General features: G+C 38.4%; 4 protein-coding genes across 4 annotated transcripts in view; 1 reads left to right on the forward strand and 3 right to left on the reverse strand.

Moving 5' to 3' along the window:
• On the reverse strand, window positions 1-4260 carry LOC21393043 (stachyose synthase). Its single transcript, XM_010088913.2, has 5 exons — window positions 3083-4260; window positions 1971-2988; window positions 1674-1851; window positions 1193-1560; window positions 1-930 (listed from the first exon to the last, which is right to left on the reverse strand). The coding sequence occupies exons 1-5, from the start codon at window positions 3535-3537 to the stop codon at window positions 355-357; spliced, it is 2595 nt and encodes an 864-aa protein (XP_010087215.1). The 5' UTR covers window positions 3538-4260; the 3' UTR covers window positions 1-354.
• Window positions 4261-10509: 6249 nt separating this feature from the next.
• LOC112091055 (basic proline-rich protein-like) lies at window positions 10510-12492 on the forward strand (the record flags this gene model as incomplete). Its single annotated transcript, XM_024163792.1, has 1 exon — window positions 10510-12492. A coding segment is annotated over one exon (1983 nt), but the record flags the coding sequence as incomplete, so codon positions are not given.
• Window positions 12493-14424: 1932 nt separating this feature from the next.
• LOC21393044 (pentatricopeptide repeat-containing protein At2g31400, chloroplastic) lies at window positions 14425-17735 on the reverse strand. The gene is made up of 4 exons (XM_010088914.2): window positions 15508-17735; window positions 15149-15365; window positions 14853-15037; window positions 14425-14764 (listed from the first exon to the last, which is right to left on the reverse strand). The coding sequence occupies exons 1-4, from the start codon at window positions 17457-17459 to the stop codon at window positions 14503-14505; spliced, it is 2616 nt and encodes an 871-aa protein (XP_010087216.1). The 5' UTR covers window positions 17460-17735; the 3' UTR covers window positions 14425-14502.
• A 2156-nt stretch (window positions 17736-19891) lies between these two features.
• The window catches only part of LOC21393046 (nodal modulator 1), an 8797-nt gene continuing 5472 nt past the window's right edge, over window positions 19892-23216 (reverse strand). Inside the window, exons 20-27 of the mRNA XM_010088916.2 lie at window positions 22894-22939; window positions 22564-22812; window positions 22128-22358; window positions 21713-21804; window positions 21055-21283; window positions 20584-20940; window positions 20418-20491; window positions 19892-20301 (exon numbers count right to left, since the gene is read on the reverse strand). Coding sequence (XP_010087218.1) covers window positions 20196-20301; window positions 20418-20491; window positions 20584-20940; window positions 21055-21283; window positions 21713-21804; window positions 22128-22358; window positions 22564-22812; window positions 22894-22939 — 1384 coding nt within the window. The 3' untranslated portion in view covers window positions 19892-20195. The remainder of the gene's footprint in view (window positions 20302-20417; window positions 20492-20583; window positions 20941-21054; window positions 21284-21712; window positions 21805-22127; window positions 22359-22563; window positions 22813-22893; window positions 22940-23216) is intronic.

The raw sequence follows: 23216 nt of genomic DNA on the forward strand, positions 1-23216 counted from the left end.
GAGTTAACTCTTTAATTATATATTACAATTATGTACTTTAGGTTAATTATAATGGGATGAATGGAGATACATTCTTCCCTAGACTACAATAAGTCCAAATATTGTGGAGATTTCTAAACCTCCCACAAGCTAATAGAAACAGGTAAATAAGTGGACAGATTCACGGATTCAGAACCATAATTTAGAATCATTTTCGATTTATGTGTGTTTTTTATGAGAAAAAACACTATAACAAGTTACGAACTATGATTCGAACCATGACATGAATTCTCATACCAAACGCCCTAAATTCCTTATTGCCATGGTATACTCAGATTCTTCACCGTGACTCTAGACAATCACAAATGAAGCCAATCAAAAGAGAAAAACGACATTAGAAACACCATTGGCCTCTTCAACCCAAGGAAGATTCAAGGTCAGCTTTGCACTAGTGGCCCACTCAAAGTCCACCTCAGCACCATTCAACAGACACCTTTTGGGGGCCCCACTTGAGTAAGCCAAGAAGCTCCCACCACCTTTGACCTTGACATCTGCACCAAATTCTGATCCAGAGGCCTTGTAGTCCAGCTCTTGGATGGTGCCACCACAATTGAACATGTTGGTGAGACCAATTGGGGCAAACTTTATGCTTTTCCCGAGCTTCCTAATTGGCACAAAGCTGAAAATCTCAAAGGCAGATGGTTTAATGCTGAACTGAATTGCATGAGATTTTGGGGTCATTAGATGTAGCTCTTCTGCCTGGTTGAGGTAGACCACATATTCTTCAGCCTTACCAAACTCACTTGCCTCTTCTTTTTGGTCCCACTCAATCTCAGAGACGTGGACTGAGCCACACATTGGCTTGTAGCACTCAGGATGGCCTTCGATCCTTTGTTCCTTTGGGTTCCAACCAGCTCCTTGGCAGTTGAAAGCACCAATCACGCCTCCATACTATTTCAATATTGCAATAAATTAGTCATTTGATAACTTCAAAAACACTAACTAAAACAACCCCAGAAAAGGAAATGAATAATTCTTTGATTGGGTATGAAAAATACTTGTCGATATTGCACGGTTCTAAATTGTCAGATTTGTATTAAAAAATCACTCTTTTTTTTTTTTTTTGCCTTTTGGGGTTGGGGGGTTTTGGCACATCAACATTAAGATCATAGAATGCTAAAAAAGGTAATAAAGAGGCAGAAGCTTTTTGTACCTTGTTGAAGTTCCAAATCTTAAGAACAGTCTGCTTGTCAAACAAAGGGTTCTTGAAGAGGCAGTCTCTAGTTGGGAGGGCAAAGTGGTGGCACTTGGGAATGGTTCCATCAGGGTAAACCAGCTTCTTTAGGAGATCAAAATCATGACCCCCAACTGAGTCACTCACATAAACAGGACCACCACAGATAGCCCTTGATCCTGCATGAAACTTGGCACATAAATGGTCTGATTGGAACATGTCCCAATCTGGCTGTATCATCTGACCTATCCACATGCTGTTGTAGGCACAGTGAATCATGTGAACCCCTTGTAACCAATAAACCCCCATGGGGTCTCCATTTGGATCCTGGAACCAAAAATCATCTCCTACAAAAAAAATAATAAATAAATAAATAATAAAAATAAAAAGAGAGAGACAGAGAGAGAGATTAATAAAAAAAATATCAAGTAATTGCACTAGATTATTTTTTTCTTATTACCAACTCTTCCCATAGAAATTTGCTTTGTCCCAAGGAAGAAGAAGTCATTGCACTGTTGCATGCTAGAAATAAGTCCACTCCCATTGAAGTTCTTCAGAAGAGAATTGGTAAGCCCCTTGTAATAAGCCTTTGCAAGCTCGACTCTTCCTCCATATTCTTCAGACACATATTCCAGAGTCTGCAAAATATATGTGTATATATTTATATTTATATATCCATTTACATATCCACAAAAAAAAAAAAAAAAAAAAAAAAAAAAAAAAAAAAAAAAAATTGCAAGTGTGATTTTTCACTTACATGAATGACATCAACTTTGACTCCAGTTATGCCAACTTGGGAGAGGTAAGAGTGCATAGAGTCATAAAAGTCATCAGCCTGATCAGGGTGAACGAGTCCAATCCCACCTTCAACAATCTTCACCACAGCAAGGTCATTCATTGTCCCGTCAAGACCCGGCGAGAGTTTGCAAGGAGTTATCTTTGAATACAGATGAGTTGAGCCTGGTCTCACACCACCCCAAGCCCCACAAAGAGCATGCCACACATAAATATCATCCAACCCCTTAAACTTGGTCCTCAAATCCCTAGTGAAAGCCTTCATTCCAAAGTCTTCAGAGCAGCCTTCACCTAAAGCCTCACCACCATTTTCTTCCCCGCCAAATATCTCATCCAACTCTTGTTTTAGCTTCTGAATTTTGGCCTCGAGCTCGGAATCATCCGAAACTCCTGATTGGATCGCCTTGTCGAGCTCCTTCTCAGCATGTTCTATCTCAATAGCCTTTGAGATGAGCATTTTAGGCTTTTTGGGGTCAAATGTTGGAGAGTTATTATTATTCTCCAACAAAGACCCTCCTTTGTAGCTCTCAAACTTCTTACACTCCTTAAACCTATAAAGCCTTGCAATCATTTGAGTCCCTCCAAGGACTAAATTCTTTGTGTCCTCATTGGGGTCTTGGCCATCATTGTTGATGCTTTGCCAGCCGTCGTCTATGATGAGAAACCGCGGCGAAAGTCCGCCTTCTTCGGAAAACTCTTTAAGGCCATGGAAGACACCAGATGGCTCCACAGTCAAGTAGAAAGCATCCCAAGTGCACCAACCGAACTTGTCAACCAAGTTTGGGACTTGCTTCTCTTCCAAAAGCCTGAAAGTGTTGAGGTGAACCCTCAAAGCACTATAGGCCTCTCTCATCAAGTTGTAAGGATTATCAGAAGCATGAACATAAGCTATGGCCTCGAAACTCGACGCCTTCACCTGTGAAGACCCACTCTCGGCGCAGATCATGACGCGCCCCTCATCGCCCGGATGAAGGGCGGACCTGAAACCAAGGATGAAAATATCAGTATCCATGAAAATGTCGATACTCAAAATACATTTGGACGTGTAAAAGTTATACAAAATTTCATCCTTACCTGAAACAGGCTTCAATGATTGGTATGATTATGACATAAGAATTGATCTCTGGGACATCAAAGAGCAGCCATTGAGTTTCCATTTGCAGGTCAGAGCCAGAGTTCCCAACCCACATGGTGGACCACCATGTTTTGAACCTGAAGATGCTGAGGAAATCTCTGTTGGTGAATTTTCCAAGGGAGTTCACCAACCTGTCGGATGATTCATCGGTGGAGAATCCGAGGAAGCCGCCTTTGTGGGACAGAGACCGGACGCGCTGAAGCAGGCGAAGCGGGGCGTCGGAGGATTGGCAGATGGAGTCAAAAGTGCTGAAACTCACGTTGTTTGGGACTTCTGAGAGCAACGGGACGCCTTGGATGCTCAACTTGCCATTAGATAAATCGAAGTAATTTTCTAGCTTCTTTGATCTGAACAAATTGAGGACTGTATTGATGGGATCGTTTTTAGGTGCCATAACAGAGTAAACAAGAGGAAAACAGAGGAGTTATGATGTTAAGCAGAGTTGATGGAAGAAAAATGGCAAAGCTGAAATTTAAGGCCTTAATGAAGGATGTTAAGAAGAACTCATGTTTGGAATGGATGATGTTGTAGGGGGGAAAGGGTCACTGTCTTTTTCTTTTTTTTATTAAAAAAAAAGGTTATCAAAGAGTTTTTGATATGTACTGAAAGATCAAACCAGAGGAAAACAGAGTTTTTTACAAGAAAGTTGAACAAGAATGAAGGTGACGAGGAAAAAAAAACCAAAGTTGAGAATGGATGATATTGTAGGGGCAAAAGGATCAGTGTATTAGAAGTGCAATCACAGACATCAAAGCTTATAAATTGAAAATATTATAGTTTTATAAAGGAAAGTTGTAGAAGAGTTTGGATAATGTACTGAAAGTGTATGATTCTCCGCCTTCTATAACAAGAAGCTGTATACCACGCTAGAATTGAGTATACAAGTCTGTGATTCAGTTGGCAAATATGGGAGCTTTCGAAAGAGAAATAAAATCACTGAGAAGAATAGTTGGTTTGAAACAAGTGCTGAAGAAAGACTCTAGAAAGTGCAATTCACAAAGGTAGTTTCAGGTATGTTTTGTAACTTTGTTTACTTGCTTGCTTGCATTGGATGAAAGGGGAGGAGTATATACAGGTATTTATAGAGCGAAAAATTTGATATGAACCCCGCTAAGAAACTGACGAAACCCGAATTAAAAAAGTCTCTAAGATCGATTTAAAATCAGGCTTGAATAGAAACTTCGATCCGTTGATTATATGGAAGTAAAAACCTTAGTATAATATAGACGCCACAATCAATGATGAAAAAATTAGCTAGTTTATATCGGCTTTACACATTTGTCTGTTCATTACTTCAAATAATTCCTCGGATTAAATTTGAGTGACATAATATTGAAGAATATTCTCAATCCACCTTTTCTATTTTTCGTCACTAAATAAGTGTAATACTCGTTTTATCAGATAATATATAGATGCAGAAGAATTCACATATAATGGACACTTGTCAAGATTAAAAAAGAAAAAAAATTAAAATTTTCTTTTAAGTAGACACGTGTCAAGATTAGAAAAGAAAAAAAGTTTAAACTTTCTTCTAAGTAGACACTTATCAAGATTATATAGCGGACACTTGTCAAGATTAAAAAAGAAAAAAAATTAAAATTTTCTTTTAAGTAGACACGTGTCAAGATTAGAAAAAAAAAAAAGTTTAAACTTTCTTCTAAGTAGACACTTATCAAGATTATATAGTTAAGTATCAGCCACATAGTTAGAGTCATTATAGCAAGAGCCACCAATTATCTTGTGTAATCTCATCAATAGAAAATTAAGGGATTTGAGTTCAGATTTGGTCCATTAATTGGAGTGCCTTATTTTATATATTACATCACAATTTCCTAAAACAATGGGGATATAAAATTTCTCTAATCTCTAAATGACTTTTCCAATCTCTAAATGCGCCAATTAATTTTGTTTGTTTCTATATATGATACTTAATACTCTTTGGACCACCAACAATGAATGTTTCAAAATATTCTCCACTTTAATTATTGACGGGAAAGAGAAGCTCAATTTAAATTCTTTAATATTCTCAACATTCTGTTGATACGTGGTTCCTTTTAATATTTCATGATCAATACCTTCAAAAGCAAAGCTTGGCGAAATTATATTCTTTCTTTCAGAATCTGAAATTGCTTTAATCCATAGTACTTTAAATAATTAGCATTTTTGTATATTTTTTACGGTGGAGTCTAGTGATTGGTTTGTTTAAAAAATTCTAGCAGATTGTATGACTTGAATCATCTTGCGTTTGGTTAGTATATTCGTGCCATGATTCGAATTATGATTCGTGGTTTACTATAATATTTTCTCACATAAAAAATACACGTAAATCGAGAATAATTTTAAATCATAATTCTAAATCGAGAATACTTTGGTATATTTTGTTCCCACTTTTTTAGTTTCTTGAGGAATACAAACTCCTTTCCATAACTATTCTTTTTTTATCTGATGAGAGTGAAGTAGGTTTGGCCGAATTTTTTGGACAATCGGCCTTTGTTCAAAGGCAAAATAAAAGGGGTCAAACTTCAACTCACATAAATCTAGAACAAACTCTCTTTTATATATATATATATATATACATATATATATATATATCTAGAACAAACTGCAATATGAAAGTCAAACTAACGAGCAACAAAAAGAGAAGAAAAATTAAAATTAAAACATGATATATTTACTTAACCTCTCTTTGTTTGGTTGGATTACATATATTATTCAATTTATTATCTTGCAATATTATCGTAAAATAGCGTGCTACGCGTGGGGGTTCATTGGTTCAATCGTCATGTCGGTGGATTAGGTGTGGATTTCGTACTAACTCTAAATGATACTATTAAATAGATTTCCTGTGAATAAAAAACAAAGATTTTATCCTCCTTAAACTTTACAGGAACAAAAAAAATGAGGATTTTGTGGTTTTCTATTAGGGGTCGGCACTTGCTTTTAACTTAAGCTTTATTAAGGAGATGTTTTTTTTCCCTTCAGCTTTCTTAGAGAGTTCATAGACGTGTGTATGAGTTTAAATGACTCGTTTAGTTCACTGATTCGAGTTTTTAATTTGAGTTGAGATGTGACGTTATGTGAGAATTTTTTACTGTAGTAAAAAAGTTAGATGTGACTGTTTCTGAGATATTTTTACTGTAACAAAATTTAAATTCTAAACTCAAATCAGCGAAATGAACGAGACCTAGGGCCCCGTTCATTTCGCTAATTCGAGTTTTACTACAGTAAAAAGCTCTCACAAACAATCACATCTAACTTTTTTGCTACAGTAAAAAGCTCACACATAAAATCACATCTCAACTCAAATTAAAAATTTGAATCAGCGAACTAAACTGGCCATAGATCCTTGAAAAACTAAGCCCATAGATCCTTGGAAAACTAGGTCATCTTATTACAGACGTTTGGAAACGGGAAAAGGGAAAAAAATTCGTTTGATATTTTAAAATCCCAAAAGAGAATTATTTAATAAAAAGAAAAAAAAATTAAAAAATTTAAAAGCGATCAAAATTAACAAGTTTTTGTTAAACAATAATTTAAAATAAAATGAAAAATTTTGGAAAAATATCTCCTTTAATTAAGTTTTTTTTTAAATTTGTGCTGCCAAAATTTTTTTCTTCTTAGAATTATAGCTTTTTTTTATTTATTTGGAAAATAAATAAAAATCAGAAATATATGAATATTTATTAAAAAAACATAAATCTTTATATCCCCTTGGCTCTTGGCTCTTAATACCCCTGTCCCTTCTCCCAATTAAACACGAGATATCGCGGCGTCAATTCGGGGGAAACCACTTGGTCCACTTCTAAGACTAGAGAACGGGGAAACATCTTCTTTTATATATATCATATATTATTCAATTTATTATCTTGCAATATTATCGTAAAATAGCGTGCTACGCGTGGGGGTTCATTGGTTCAATCGTCATGTCGGTGGATTAGGTGTGGATTTCGTACTAACTCTAAATGATACTATTAAATAGATTTCCTGTGAATAAAAAACAAAGATTTTATCCTCCTTAAACTTTACAGGAACAAAAAAAATGAGGATTTTGTGGTTTTCTATTAGGGGTCGGCACTTGCTTTTAACTTAAGCTTTATTAAGGAGATGTTTTTTTTCCCTTCAGCTTTCTTAGAGAGTTCATAGACGTGTGTATGAGTTTAAATGACTCGTTTAGTTCACTGATTCGAGTTTTTAATTTGAGTTGAGATGTGACGTTATGTGAGAATTTTTTACTGTAGTAAAAAAGTTAGATGTGACTGTTTCTGAGATATTTTTACTGTAACAAAATTTAAATTCTAAACTCAAATCAGCGAAATGAACGAGACCTAGGGCCCCGTTCATTTCGCTAATTCGAGTTTTACTACAGTAAAAAGCTCTCACAAACAATCACATCTAACTTTTTTGCTACAGTAAAAAGCTCACACATAAAATCACATCTCAACTCAAATTAAAAATTTGAATCAGCGAACTAAACTGGCCATAGATCCTTGAAAAACTAAGCCCATAGATCCTTGGAAAACTAGGTCATCTTATTACAGACGTTTGGAAACGGGAAAAGGGAAAAAAATTCGTTTGATATTTTAAAATCCCAAAAGAGAATTATTTAATAAAAAGAAAAAAAAATTAAAAAATTTAAAAGCGATCAAAATTAACAAGTTTTTGTTAAACAATAATTTAAAATAAAATGAAAAATTTTGGAAAAATATCTCCTTTAATTAATTTTTTTTTTAAATTTGTGCTGCCAAAATTTTTTTCTTCTTAGAATTATAGCTTTTTTTTATTTATTTGGAAAATAAATAAAAATCAGAAATATATGAATATTTATTAAAAAAACATAAATCTTTATATCCCCTTGGCTCTTGGCTCTTAATACCCCTGTCCCTTCTCCCAATTAAACACGAGATATCGCGGCGTCAATTCGGGGGAAACCACTTGGTCCACTTCTAAGACTAGAGAACGGGGAAACATCTTCTTTTATATATATATATATATATATATATGTAAATGTTAAAAGGGAATGTTTGAATGGAAAAAAAATGGTAGGCTAGGCTAGAATTCGTTTTAAAATAATTTTATTTTTTGTATGAAAATAAAAATGAAAACGTTTTCAATCTCAGACAAAAATCATTTTTAAAAAATTTGTTTGGTAGTTTTATCAAGAGATTATTTTCACTATAAAAAACTCATTAATATCTCTCTCTGCTCGAGAGAAGAGAAAACGAAAACAAAAAATAAAAAATAACTAAAAGTCGTTTTTCATTTCTCTATTATTTTACACTAAATCAAAAAAATCGTTTTCATTTTTATTTTTTATCTTTATTGCACCAAACGTCATTTATTTGTTTGGTAGTTTTATCAAGAGATTATTTTCACTATAAAAAACTCATTAATATCTCTCTCTGCTCGAGAGAAGAGAAAACGAAAACAAAAAATAAAAAATAACTAAAAGTCGTTTTTCATTTCTCTATTATTTTACACTAAATCAAAAAAATCGTTTTCATTTTTATTTTTTATCTTTATTGCACCAAACGTCATTTTGAAAATATTTTATTTTTTATTTCTCAAAAAACATAAAAAAAAAAAAAAATAAAATCAATTCTAAACACGGCTATAAATCTTTATATGCCCTTCGCTCTTGATACCCCCGTCCCCTTCCCAATTAAACACGAGATATCACGGCGTCAATTCGGGGCAAACCACTTCTAAGACTAGAGAATGGGGAAACATCTTCTTATATATATATATATATATATATATATTTTAAATGTTAAAAGGGAATGTTTGAATGGAAAAAAATGGTATTTCCTTAATATAATGAAAAAAGTGGTACGGTAGTGATTTCCTCGTGTATCACGGCTAGAAAGAACATGGGCCAAGGTTTTAATTAGATGGGTTAAACGTTTAGTCGTTATGAAAGCCCAAAGGCCGTCATTCTACATTTCTTTTAGGCTATATCTCCTGGATGGCCAGATCCAACTTACAAGGCCCGAATAACTCGAGTAACTTAATTAAGGTCTCGTTTACTTCACCAATTCGAGTTTAGAATTTGAGTTTTACTACAATAAAAAGCTCTCACAAACAATCACATCTAACTTTTTTGCTACAGTAAAAAGCTCTCACATAAAATCACATCTCAACTCGAATTACAAACTCGAATCGGCGAAATGAACAGGCCCTAAGTGTCTGTTTGTTTGGAGGGTTTAGACATGTTTGAACTAACTTTTAGGTTCAAATCTCTCGTTCACTTCGCTGATTCGAGTTTAGAATTTGAGTTGAGATGTGATTTTATGTGAGAGTTTTTTACTGTAGTAAAAAAGTTAGATGTGATTATTTGTGAGAGCTTTTTACTGTAGAAAAACTCGAATTCTAAACTCGAATCAGCGAAGTGAACGGGGCCTTATTTGATTGCATAGCATTTTGAGCTTGAATTTGAATTTAAGGTTTATTTGAACTCAAAATTGAAGGTTGAATTCAAATTTTTTTTTATCCCTTTTTTAAGTTTTTAAGGTTCTAATTCATTTTAGTGTTTAAAACTCAACCTAAAGGTCCCACTAACTATTTTCACTCTTTAAAAAAAAAAAACCCCCATAGTTTTAAGAACGTAATTAAAAACTGGTTCAAACATTATTCTTTATTTAGACCTAACACTATTAAACGCACATATAGGTTCAAATCCACATAATTTGAACTCGCAAAGTAAATGAGTAATAAGAGAACGTTTGGTTGGAGGATTCAAATCATGTGATTCGAATCATTTTCGATTTACGTGAATTTTTTATGAGAAAAAATACTGTAGCGAACCACGAATCATGATTCGAATCAGGGAATGAATCCCTCTACCAAACATCCTCTAAGTTTTTTTATGTTTTGTTAGCACTCTCAACTCTTTTAGTCGAGAAAGATTTGCTCTTAGAGCCTCATTTCTCTTCATGGAGTTTGACCTTATTTTCTCTTTCATTTTAAGTTTAAATTTCTTGTTTAATTTCCTAACTATTATAACTTAATGCTAATATATCCACAAATACATACTTTTTATATTCTACATTAAGATATAAGAAAGATAACTACAAGCTTCTCTTTCATTCCCTCTATCATAAGAAAACTATCATTTCTTTACTTTTATTATAGACAAATTGCCTTTGATACAACAAATACATAAAAGCAAATTGTTTTTATAATATAATCTCACTAAGGGAAAAAAGACTAATTGTTGCATTGCAACTCAATGTCTTAAATTATCTTTATTTTTCATGTCACTCCTAATAAATACTTTAAGGATAACATATGTTGTTGATTTCATAAACCATTTCGAACACGTCGAATTCAACGTCCTCCACCTGCACCAACATTCGCACCACCACTTGCACCCACACCTCCTCCACCTCCAACACCTCCACTGGCAACTCCACCAGCCCCAACACCACCCCATCCACCTATATTACCTCCAATACCACCACCTGCACCAATTCCACCTCCACCTCCAGCACCACCACCACTTGCATCAACTTTGCCTCCAGCCCCAGCACCACTACCCCCACCGCTGCCACCAGCAGCTCCGCCTGCACCAACTCCACCTCCTGCCCCAGCAGCACCACCAACACCTACTCCACCTCCAATACCACCACCAGCTCCAGCACCACCCCCTCCACCTATTCTCCCTCTAACACCGCCACCAGCAGCTCCACCTGCACCAACTCCACCCCCAGCCCCTGCACCACCACCTACACCAACTCCACCTCCAGCCCCAGCACCACCTCCTCCACCTACTCTACCTCCAACACTGCCACCAGCAGCTCCGCCTGCACCAACTCCACCTCCAATACCACCACCAGCTCCAGCACCACCCTCTCCACCTACTCTCCCTCCAACACCGCCACCAGCAGCTCCACCTGCACCAACTCCACCTCCTGCACCTGTACTGACACCACCACCTGTGCCTACTCCAGCTCCAGCTCCAGCCCCACCACCAGCAGCCCCGCCTGCACCAACTTCACCTCCAATACCACCACCAGCTCCAGCCCCACCACTCGCACCTACTCCACCACCAGCAGCTCCGCCTGCACCAACCCCACCTCTAATACCACTACCAGCTCCAGCACTACCCCCTCCAACACCGCCACCAGCAGCTCCACCTCCTGCACCAACACCACCACCTGTGCCTACTCCACCTCCAGCTCCAGCCCCACTACCTACACCTACTCCACCACCAGCAGCTCCGCCTGCACCAACTCCACCTCCAATACCACCACCAGCTCCAGCCCCACCACCCGCACCTACTCCGCCACCAGTAGCTCCGCCTGCACTAACCCCACCTCCAATACCACCACCAGCTCCAGCACCCCCCCCTCCACCTACTCTCCCTCCAACACCGCCACCAGCAGCTCCACCTGCACCGGCACCACCACCTGCACCGACACCACCACCTGTGCCTACTCTAGCTCCAGCTCCAGCTCCACCACCAGCGGCTCCGCTTGCACCAACTCCACCTCCAATACCACCACCAGCTCCAGCACCACCCCCTCCACCTACTCTCCCTCCAACACCGCCACCAGCAGCTCCACCTGCACCAACTCCACCTCTTGCACCGGCACCACCACCTACACCGACACCACCACCTGTGCCTACTCCAGCTCCAGCTCCAGCCCCACCACCAGCAACTCCACCTGCACCAACTCCACCTCCAATACCACCACCAGCTCCAGCCCCACCACCCGCACCTACTCCGCCACCAGCAGCTCCGCCTGCACCAACCCCACCACCAGCTCCAGCACCACCCCCTCCAACACCGCCACCAGCAGCTCCACCTGCACCAACTCCACCTCTAGCCCCTGCACCACCACCTACACCAACTCCACCTCCAGCCCCAGCACCACCTACTCTACCTCCAACACCGCCACCAGCAGCTCCGCCTGCACCAACTCCACCTCCTGCACCAACGTCAGCACCTGTGCCTACTCCACCTCCAGCGCCAGTACTAGCACCACCACCAGCCTCAACAACACCTCTTCCAATGCCGCCACCAGCAGCTCCACCTCCAGCCCCTGCACCACCACCCGCACCCACTCCACCTCCAATGCCACCACCAACCTGTCCACCTACTCTGCCTCCAGCGCCGCCACCAACCGCTCCACCTGCACCAATAGCACCGTTTTCTCCAAAAAAAACGTTTTCCCCTCCGTTCCCGTCATTCCTGCCAAAACAATTAGGCTTTTCTTTTCTTTGGCCGTCTGCTACTGTTGATGTTATCAACATCATTCCTAGGATAATTGCACCCATAATGTTTCCCGTACTCTCCCCCATGTTTCTCAGAACACAAAACCGAGGAAATTTGAAGAGCCTGAAACTATAGAAGGGAAGGAATCACAGTAGCAAGTAAAACAACTAGTAATGCTCCAATGTATTAGTTCGGCATCCTATTTATAGGACTAGTATGTCACTAACCAGTGACACACAAAAGCGTAATGGCTTTTGAAGCTTGTACAAGTGGCTCATGCATGGCTACTGCTACCTGTAATTGCACTACTCATGCATCTGAGTTAGTGCAGTCCCTGCCGCCGGGAGATTACTTTCATAACTAAACTGTACGTGTCAATGTAATCATAGGATGTGTCATTGACATTTCAATTAGTCAAAGAAAGGGTCTATCTTGTTCATATATTGTTAACACGCTTATATCCACCAATTTTGGTTCCATTACCATCCAAGTACAACGTGCCTCAATATTAGGGATTTTGGATTCCTAGTGCCGCAGTGCAATATCCCATTTCGGTGTTCTTGTATGTTCATCAACTTTTTATCTATGTGGCTGGCTTAATGGTGGTCGTCAATTATCTCTTGGTAGGTAATTGTAATGCTAAAATAAAATAAAATAAAACATTGCTAAATAAGGAAACATGTGAAATGATGAAAAAAGAGAAGGCTCATATTCTAGCTAGCTCGGCCAAGAAAGTGAAGAAATAACAAAAATAAACTTGGGACGCGTATAAAGTGTCCATTCGTGTACTTCACTAGAAGCTTCACGCTAAAAGGCAATATGCCAATCGCATATTAGATGCACTGGAGATTAGTACTGAAAAAACAAGATCACTCTTATCAATTTCTCATCGAAAGCATTGTATGCTCTATAGACTATCCAGTTGGTGTCACCTTATTTCATTTAAGTCATCTCAATTCGCAATGTACAATTATAACCAATAATCCATTTGGTAAGGGGGAAAAAGAACAAAAACAAAAAGGAGATATTGGAAATTGCCTTTGTATTATTTGATATAATGAGAACGAAAGAAGTGTCGCTAAATACCTGATTTTTTTTATCAAATAATAATTACCATCATTCTTGTTGTTTTTTTTTTGCTTGATTGTTTATCATTCTTGTTCTTTGAAAATAAAGACAAAAATATAAATCGACTTTTATCCAAGTTGTAACAAATTTCTCTCTCTAAAAATCTCACTAAAATAATAATAAAAAAATGAGTGAATTGGCGATCCTTTTGTTTTCTCGTCTTTTCTCCCGTACTAAACAACTTGATAGTCTTTTCCCCTTTACAAAATCCAACCACTCATTTTTTTTTTTCCCCTAATTTTCACTCTTCACCTCTATGAATCTGCTTGCGTACCCCTCATTTCAAGGAGTACTCCATTTAGTGCTTCTCATAGGTAAATGGACTAACGGACGTTAATTTTCGCCACTTGCAGGAGGAGGGGGAAAAAAAACAAAAAACAAACTGAGAATAATTAGCAAAACAAATGGATTATTTCATAAATTTGGCAGTTATAATACTAGTTTACGTATATGTCAAGGTGGAATGTGGTTTGACCTCTTTGCAGAAAATAATTCCATAACGGTTTGAAACATTTAAGGAAGTCGGCCAATCTACTATAACTGAGCACTGAATTCACGTGAGCAAAATTTATAACAACTTGATATCCAAGTTTCTGGAGGGTCCACAAGAAAACGAGCAAGAGTCACATCGTGCACAAAACCCAACGAATAAGGTTTCTGGGGCTGGTCATAGTAGACAAACTATGAAACAAACTTGGGAGACGAGGAAAGGGAACAAAGCAGTACCATAAGAACATATGAAGGCGGTTGGTACTGGTAAATTCCAGTTTCTTGTGGTTAAATGTCTTAAAAGCAATTGACAGAGCGATTCCTTAAGTTTTTTTTTTTTTTTTTTGGTTAAGTTTTATAATAAACGGTTTTGTGAAAAACATTCTCGGCTTCTATCCAGGGAAAGGGAGAGTAGTGTGATATCCAACATCCAACCCATTATGAGATAACTTGAATGAACTAAGATTTTGCATTATATTATATAAAGATACTAAACAGGATGAATACAACAAAAGATGATACAAAGGGCTACAAGGTATTAAGCGTTTGCAAATTGGAGACATGCTTAGCATTCTGTGAATGACTCCTGTCGTCATGAAGAACAAGCACCTTCAAAGTGCCGGATTCTTTTAGCCAGCCAGCCACCATGGGACCCGGCGATGTAAACCTGCCAAGATTACACTTGGCAGCCTCAAATGGGGCACCCATGCTGATCAGAAGCGATTCGATCGCTCGCCTAAGAGCGCTGTCTCCAACAACTTTGCTGTGTTTGCCCCATCCTGTCAAAATGCTGCAACAAAAGAAACCACCAAGTTTAACCTTCTTTTGCTTTTAATCACATCAAAACACAGTCAAAAGTTCTGGCAGATCCCGTATACCTCAATAGCCTAGGTAATTCTTGGCCTTCAAACACTACAGAGCGTATGTTGAGCAACCACGCGTGAAGCAATGCCCGAGCAGCCCCGGAAGACATCAAATGCAGATCTAAGAACGAATTAGACCATACGCTCTCCCACACATTTCGGCGTTTCCCTTCAAGCACCACCAGCTGGGCTCCTCGTTTCTAATAAAATCAAATTACAGAGTTTTGGATTCTTTCTGAAGATCTATCTTTTGAGTAATTATAAAGAAGCCAACCCATGAAAAGGGTAGGGCACTAGCACTCTAAACTCACCTGGCCGAAGTGCCAGAGCATGTCAGTGAGAGCGTTATAGAAAGCAGATGCAGTGGAGGAGTCCATCTGCTTTACTTCATCGAACAGAGACTGAGCTTCAAGCCAGACATTTTCCCGGTGTCCCATAAGAAGTCCATGGGCAACCCCATAGACCTGATTATCAAATAACCGGAGTTCCTCCAATAACATAGAAGCATCTTCAAATGAATTGCAACGGCTGCATTTTACAGAAAATGACTGGTTATAAATTACCTATACATTCAGTGAGATCAAAAGGAATAAGTTATCTATAAAGACTCTCGTGCAACAAGATCCAAAATGTATTTGAAAATGGAAAAGCATCAGGCAAGGAAATGTACCTGCAAGCATTTAAGATTGCAGAAAAAGTAACGACATTTGGTTTGATATTCAGCTCGTGCATTTTCTGAAAGACGCCTAAAATGCATAATATTTCCTGTCTAATCTTCTTGTCTTTCTTCGTATGGCCTTCTTGCTCAGCAGCAAGTTGCCCAAACATCTTTATAATTTGGTGATCCCCCTTATTTACTGCCTTATTTTTGTTGGCATTCTCATTAGAAATTGAAGATGACAACTCGGTCTCTAGCTCATTTCCTCCTATGGCAGCACCAAGTGCAGAATCTGCTGTTGCTGGGCGACCAAAAGCATCAATTATAGAATTATAAGTTATGACATTGGGCATGATCCCTTCCTTTGTCATCTCATCAAGCAAAGAAACAGCAGACTCCACCATCCCGTTTTTGCACAAAGCATTGATAAGTTCACTATAAAGAACAACATCAGCCTTTAATCCGGCCTGCTTAAATTCTCTAAACACCTCCATCGCCTCCCTATACAAACCGCCCTTTGAATATACATCAATCAATGTTGAATAAGTTAATAAGTTGGGAGATACATGATCCGCTTTCATATCTTGATACATTCTTTTGACTTCATCATACTTGCCTTGCTTCCCATACCCACCCAGAAGTGCATTATAAGATACAACATCCCTAACGATTCCAGAACTTTCCATCTCCTTGCAAACCTTCAATGCCTCCTCAAACCTACCAAGCTTCGCATAAATCGAGAGCAATGTGTTATATAAAACTCTATCTAGACCAATAGCTAAATACTTCATCTCGTTAAACAAGTTCAACGCGTCTTCCAATCTACCGGCTTTAGCATAGCCATCAATCATGGTACTGTAAGTCACCACATTAGGCAAGATTTTCTTCGACGGCATTTCCGACATAATCTGACGTGCCAAATCCATCTGCCCACCTTTACAAATTGCGTCTAAAAGAGTGTTATATGTATATATATCCTGATCAATCTGCCTCTCCACCATCTCACTAAACAAACTCCTAGCCGCCTCCCACAGTCCCCCTCGACTGCAAACTGCAAGGAGAGAGTTATACGTAATCCGATCAGGCTGCACGCCATTCCTCAACATCTCATCAAAAATCTCCACTACCCTCTTGAACTCCGCACCCCCTTTACCGCACGCATCAATAACGGCATTGTAGGTAACCAAATTCGGCTTCAAGCCCGAATCTTTCATCGACTCAACCACCCTTCTAGCCTCCTCCCAATACCCACTTCTCCCGTAAGCACTGATCAACGCTGAATAGGTATAAACTGTGTTCCCATACCCCGCAAACAAAGCGGTTTCGAACACATCCCTCGCAAGCTCAACCTTCCCCAACCTGCCAAGAGTACTAATCATAGCACTAGTTAATTTCCCCTGCTCAGTCTTCCTTCTCTCCCTAGCCACAGCGAACTCAAAGCACCTAATTGCCTTTCTACACTCGCCTCTATTCCCAAGTTCTCTAAGCAAAAAAGTGTAATCATCTGAACCACAAAGCTTAGGCTCGAAACTAAGCAAAACATTATCAATTCCCAAATCATCCTTACCAAATTGGATGGCTTGTTGGAGGACCTCCTCGGCGACGGCAGTGTGGCGGGAGCCCACGGTGGTCTTGGGCCGGCCCAAGTGCATCTTGGACACGAACCGGGTCGAGCGTCGACCCGAGAAGACGGCGGCGAGGTCCGATTTCGGCGCCGGAAGAGAGCAGAGGGAGTGAAAGGCGGGATTTTGGGAGGCATGCTGCGCTGGTGTGGCGGCGGCGTTGCGAGCCGGAGGAGGTGAGGGAGAGGGTTTGGTGAGGGAGACCTTTTGAGTCGTCCATTGATGGCCTTGACGGTGATTGCTATGGCGATGGTGGCTCTTGAGGTTGGGGTTTTGGGCGTATTGGTGGCTTTGGTACGGCTTCGACGCCGTGATTGAGCAGTGAGGTGGCGTCGACGCCATTTCTGTAGAGAGAGAGAGGGAGGGGAAGGAGAGAGAGAGAGAGAGAAGAGAGGGGGTTAAATGTTAATGGAGGTTTGTTTGGTGGGATTTCGTTGCGGGGAGGATAGAGGAGGAGCTGAGGAAGCCATCTGGATATGGCGATTGGCGACGCCGGCTGATTTAGAGAGAGAAGGAGAAGCTACAGATAAGGAGAGAGAGAGTATTTTGTACACTGTTGTTTACTGGTAAGACTTAGCTGAGCTGGGCTGCTTTTCATTGATTGTGTTGTGTTTCGGCATTCAGACAGACAGACATCCGGAAATATCCGTCTCCTTTTATATTTATTTGTTTTTTTGGGAGAATTATGTAATAATTTATAAAATCTTATAATAAAATCTAAAAAATTGAACAAAACTTTTATTAATATTGGTAATCTTTAAGCGAAAATAATATTGGCGGAAAGTTTGTAAGCGAAAATAACCAACCCGATTACTGTGGAAGCATACTCTTATCTGGACCGTTGAAGGGATTTAAACGCAAAGTTTTGATGACGTGGACGGCGGATATGCCAATTGACCTCCAAGATGTTTGTGGCGATGGAAATTCTATTGTATCTCCCAGCTGGTTTTACGGACTTACCCTCGTTTTTCTTTTGTGACCCCACTTGTGAAAGTGGTTTTCTTTTTTTCCTTGTTTTAACATAAAATAAACCCCACTTGTAGTAAAGAGTGGAAGCTACTAGAATATACTTTGAACTTTGACCATCGGAAGGCGCTATGATCCAGCGATCAAGCATCCTGTGGAATCCGATGGACGATAGACCGTCAAGAGTTGGGTCACCAAACTTACCCAATAATTTTACCGACATAATTTCATTAGCAAAAAAAATTTACCAACATAATTTATGTATTTTAATTAATCAGAAAATTCTGCAATGAGTTAAAAAGAAAAAAAAAATATTCAATGTATTTAGTAGTCAGTACAGTTGGGTCACCCCACTCGTACACACCCACCCAAAAAAGAAAAAAAAAAGGATTTACCACGAAATTATACTTACAACCACATTGTATAATATTAATATTAAAAAACTATACCCAATTTTTAACAAAAATGTTAATAAAAATCTGATAACTTAACACTACACATACCAATATTTTTTCTGTACTTGATTACCAAATTCACCTTTTAATTTTAAATTAAGTCAACATCAAATATATTGATATTATCCGTTAATATTTTTAAGAATTTTGAACTTATTTTCCTCAGTTCTTTACCAGTTATTGCCAAGCAAAGTCGAGTACATAGAAAGAGGCGTGCAGAGGACAAATCTGCTTGCTAAAAGAGAAATATCGATGGAGAAGAACTCAGAATCTTTTGAGTTTTATCTTATCCTAGACGAAGGGAATAGATTCATTGAAGAAAAAATACTTAGAAAGAAAAAAAAAAAAAAAGATGAGATGAATGGAGACAAGGGGGAAGAAAACAATTTGGAGAGAGATATGGGTTTAGAAAGCAATGGATAATGTAGACTGTTTGAAAGATATTTTAGCAAAAGATCTAGTCCATTCTCGTGTCCAATCAAATTCAAATGATTTCACTACATTTCTAGATACGAGGATAAAACATAGAAATATTTCCTTTTTTCCCACAAATTGACACCGACGGAGCAAATTTTCCTATTTTATTGAAAGTAGTTGCCTATGCTAGTTTCAATTTCTTTGCAATATAATAACATTAGGAAAAGAAAATATATGATCTTATAACATAAATCTTTAGCTAATTGACATCACCCATCAAATGAGAAAAACTATATGTCAACATCCGCAAAAGGAAACATGAGAGAAAAAATGTCAATTAGAAAAACTAGCTAATTGACATTCTAAGACCTCGTTCATTTCACCGATTCGAATTTTCAATTTTAAGTTTCTACAGTAAAAAATTCTCAAAAAATGTCACATCAACTTTTTCTAATACAGTAAAAAACTCTCAGAAAATGTCACATCTCAATTCGAATTGAAAACTCGAATCCACGAAGTGAACGAGACCTAAGATTGCGGGGTTGTGTGCGCGAATGTTTTGCTGTGCGAGTGGCGGTTTTATTGGCTCAGAATCGTGACTTTTAGAATTAAGGGTGATTGAATCAGACGCATCAGACGTTCATGCAATCCAAAGCCCACTTTCAAATCACTGGATTCAACTATTATTAGTGATATTCAACATAGTATTTCTTTATATCTCATGACTCAATTGCTATATTTCTCGTTTTGAGAATTTTGTAGCCTACATGTTAACTTTTTATAGTCTGTCTTATTTGTCTGATAAACTTTGATTTGATTCGTGTCCAAAGTTTATTAGCCATTTTATTCATGCGGATTTATCATCTCTTGCTTAATAAAAGTCTAGTTTCCCTTAAAAAAAATATATTAAAAAAAAACCATTACATTGCTTTGCATCATTAACGCCCTTAACGGAGATGAAATGTAATAACCATTTTTTATTCATAAACTCATTACGAATTTAGGGGGAAAAAAAAAGACCCTGTTAGCAAGCAATGATCTTAATAATGTCGTATGGTGTTTTAAGATTTATATGTCCTAAAACTAGATGTCAACATCCGCAAAAGGAAAAATGAGAGAAAAAATGTCCTAACTGTGATACTGATGGTCTACCCCAGGTTAGAATCACCTAAAAACTTCAAGTGCCGATCGAAAACTTGGTCTTGATTACCTTCTACATGGGGCAAGAAGAATTTGGTGATCAGTAAGTCTTCTTTCTCAAAATTGGTTTCCGCACTTCTTTCTTCGCGGTTGCGCTAAACCCTGCCGTTTGTGTTCCAACAGCTGTTTGGTATAAATCCTTTAACCTGTTAATGAGACGTGACAAATGAAAAATAATTATTATACCTTATTCAGGGACACGGAAATTGAAAACCAAGCAAAATATGTCTTCGCAAGGGAATAAAAGCATATGGATAAATACCTTGGCATGCTGACAAAAAGGCCGATCACTGAGATTCCGACAACAAGAGGAAATACAGGTGCTGCAGTCAACTCCTGTAGGGCATGGAAAAGTACCGTGATGGCAGATATAAGTGCACAGGAATTGTTTTGAAAGCTGTTTATGTAACAATAAAGTGAAGACAAACCTGCTTCTGATGGTCTTCTTCGATGAGGTATCTTAATGGGCCAACGTGAATTTGGGAATGCTTCTCTAAATCGACCTCGATAACCTCGGACTCAAATTTGTAGGCGCCTGATGGAAGACTAGACTTGAGCTGAAGAAGGTGCTTACCCCTGGGCAAGTCCTTCACCTGGAAAAAGTTGGAAAGTGGCAGAGGGAAGACAGATTCGACTTTAGACGAGTCACTAGATGACTTAATTTCCACCAAGAGATGCGACTGCAATTCCTCTCTTCTCTTTCCTTCGACGTGGCAACTTAAAATAGTAGTGTCAGGCTGTTCATAGACGAGGAAATTCAAACCCCTGATGTCCACAGATTCAACCTACAGGCACAACCAACACGCTCAAATTTAGAGTTAATACAGAAAGACCAGAAAAATGAAGAGTCCAGAATTTTTTTTCTTTTTTTTTTTGATAAGGTAAATAGTTAAAACCACCTTTACACTTGTAGATTCAGGAGATGCACGCTCCAATTTATTGCTTCCCAAACCGTCCTTTCTAACAACTTTGATGGCATAATTTGTGTCAGGAAGAAGTCCTCTTAAACGATAATTCCCAGACGAATCCGTCACTGTTTCCTCATAGTAGCTTTTTGACTCTGATCGGGCTTCAACCGACACGCCTTCTTTTGGTTGGCCCGACAAAAGGGTGACAACACCCATGGCACTGAAAGGAGGTTAACCAGATTTTAACTTCTTAAACAAAAAACAGAACCAAACATTGCAGAGAATTGTTTACTCTAACAAAGAAAAAATTCAACAGTACAAATGCGTCACTAGGGGAAAATAAAGACAAGGCAACATATCAAGCTTTATATCAGCAAAATAAAGATGTAAGTCGGAACATGCTGTTTGGAAGTACATAATGAAAAGTGGAATAAAAAAGGTAAAAAAAAAAAAGAATATTGATAAGAATCAGCACTACAATAGCATATGTGCAAATTAATATTTGACGGAATTCATATATCCAAGGGGGGGGAGAGCATAGAGCAAACTATATTACAAAAAATGTCAAATCAGACCCTACAAATTGCTTCGACCATAGCAAATTCATAGTAATTGAAAATATAGGAAAGAATAATGGAAGAGGCTGAACCTGTATGCCACACGAGTGGCTTCAAAAACAACTTCTCTAGACTCGCCAGAACCAAGTTCTATTGCTTCTGCTGGAGGAGAGAAAGCATATTCCTGCGAAAACAAAACACACCCCAGAGTGGAGCAATTAAATATAACTTACGGTTCACCAAGTGATACAACATCATTTTCCTCCTAAAATTATGGGTAAACCTTGACGACTGAACTTTTTTGAACTTGTGCATCGAACTGAGAAGTATAAAATGACAGATACTGATAGATGAGGAAGTATCTTATAAGCTCAGAACTTTTTCAGAATTTACATAACCCTGAATTTGATATCCAGATACAAGGACTTCCAAGAGAGGGGAAAGAAACGGAGAAAGAATCAGCAAGAGTTATCATTTAAAACACCACTGTAGATTGTAGAATGATACCTTTAGCAGAGGACGCAGATAGAAAGTTCCAGGAAATAAGTTACTGAAAAGGAACACTCCACCAGCCTCAGACACTGAGTTGTTTCTATAGCCATCGTTGCCACTCAAAGATAAAAGCACAGAAGGAATAGGTTCTTTAGCATCATCTTTTGAGTATATGCGCACAGAAATTTGACTAAGCTTCTGACAAGAAAAGGAATATGGTCCGACTTGTTTTAAATAATAGCCAGGCTGCAATAGAAAAAGACAAACGACAAAGACAATCAATTGCAATAACTAAAGCAAATAATATGCCTGCATGGAACTACTGTACAATATCAAATCTTGCAACCAAAGTTAAAACTCATCCAACTCATACTGGCCATTCTATGACCCTAACAAATTTGACGTCAAAATTAGAAAAGAAAAAACAAAATCCGCTGTTATCATTTCAAACCTTAGATGCCTCCACATTGTAATCTATGTCATCATACAGAGGCCCTGCAACGAAAGAGCCATCAACTCCAGTAGTAGTTTCAAGTACTAATTCACCATACTTGAGCTGAGCTATTTGGCTGTCTCCACCAGCAAGAATTCTAATATCAACACCAGACAGTGGGGGAGAGACTGATCCCTTAATAGATAAGCCCAGTCGACCAGAAAATTGAGGGACTGGAGCTTGACAACCATCATTTACAACCAAGACCTGACAAAGAAAAATTTAGAATGAATCTTGATTACATGATCAACGGCCTATAAAATTTGAAAATTGCCTGTTGGTCCTTACGTGATTTTGTCTCGGATAAAATAACATCTTTCCCTCCTTATTATCCCTGCAAAACATAATGGCACAAATTAGACTTATAAAAGTGCAGTAATTGTGAGTCAGCAAACATCGACACACAGTTTTACACAGCAAAGGGAAAGAAAAAGGGTTGGGTGAGGAAGAAAGGAGTAAAAGTGATAAACTAGAGCTCTTTAGATGAAGAGAGAAATTCAGTCGAAAATCCATGTCTAATAGGGACATATAAATTGGATCGGAAATTTGGTTCACCATTCTTCCAATCGGATCATGCGAATTAATGCCATCCACAGATAAAGAGGGAGGGG

Source organism: Morus notabilis, unplaced genomic scaffold, assembly GCF_000414095.1.
Source record: "Morus notabilis unplaced genomic scaffold, ASM41409v2 Scaffold793, whole genome shotgun sequence".
Taxonomy (NCBI): Eukaryota; Viridiplantae; Streptophyta; class Magnoliopsida; order Rosales; family Moraceae; genus Morus; species Morus notabilis.

Coding starts and splice junctions, on each gene's coding strand:
- LOC21393043 (XM_010088913.2), bottom strand. CDS start 3,537: ATGGCACCTAAAAACGATCCCATCAATACAGTCCTCAATTTGTTCAGA. Junction 1,852..1,970: donor TCAAAGTTGATGTCATTCAT/GTAAGTGAAAAA, acceptor TATATTTTGCAG/ACTCTGGAATATGTGTCTGA. Junction 931..1,192: donor AGATTTGGAACTTCAACAAG/GTACAAAAAGCT, acceptor ATATTGAAATAG/TATGGAGGCGTGATTGGTGC.
- LOC21393044 (XM_010088914.2), bottom strand. CDS start 17,459: ATGGCGTCGACGCCACCTCACTGCTCAATCACGGCGTCGAAGCCGTAC. Junction 15,366..15,507: donor GCAATCTTAAATGCTTGCAG/GTACATTTCCTT, acceptor TGTAAAATGCAG/CCGTTGCAATTCATTTGAAG. Junction 15,038..15,148: donor TGCTCTGGCACTTCGGCCAG/GTGAGTTTAGAG, acceptor TGATTTTATTAG/AAACGAGGAGCCCAGCTGGT.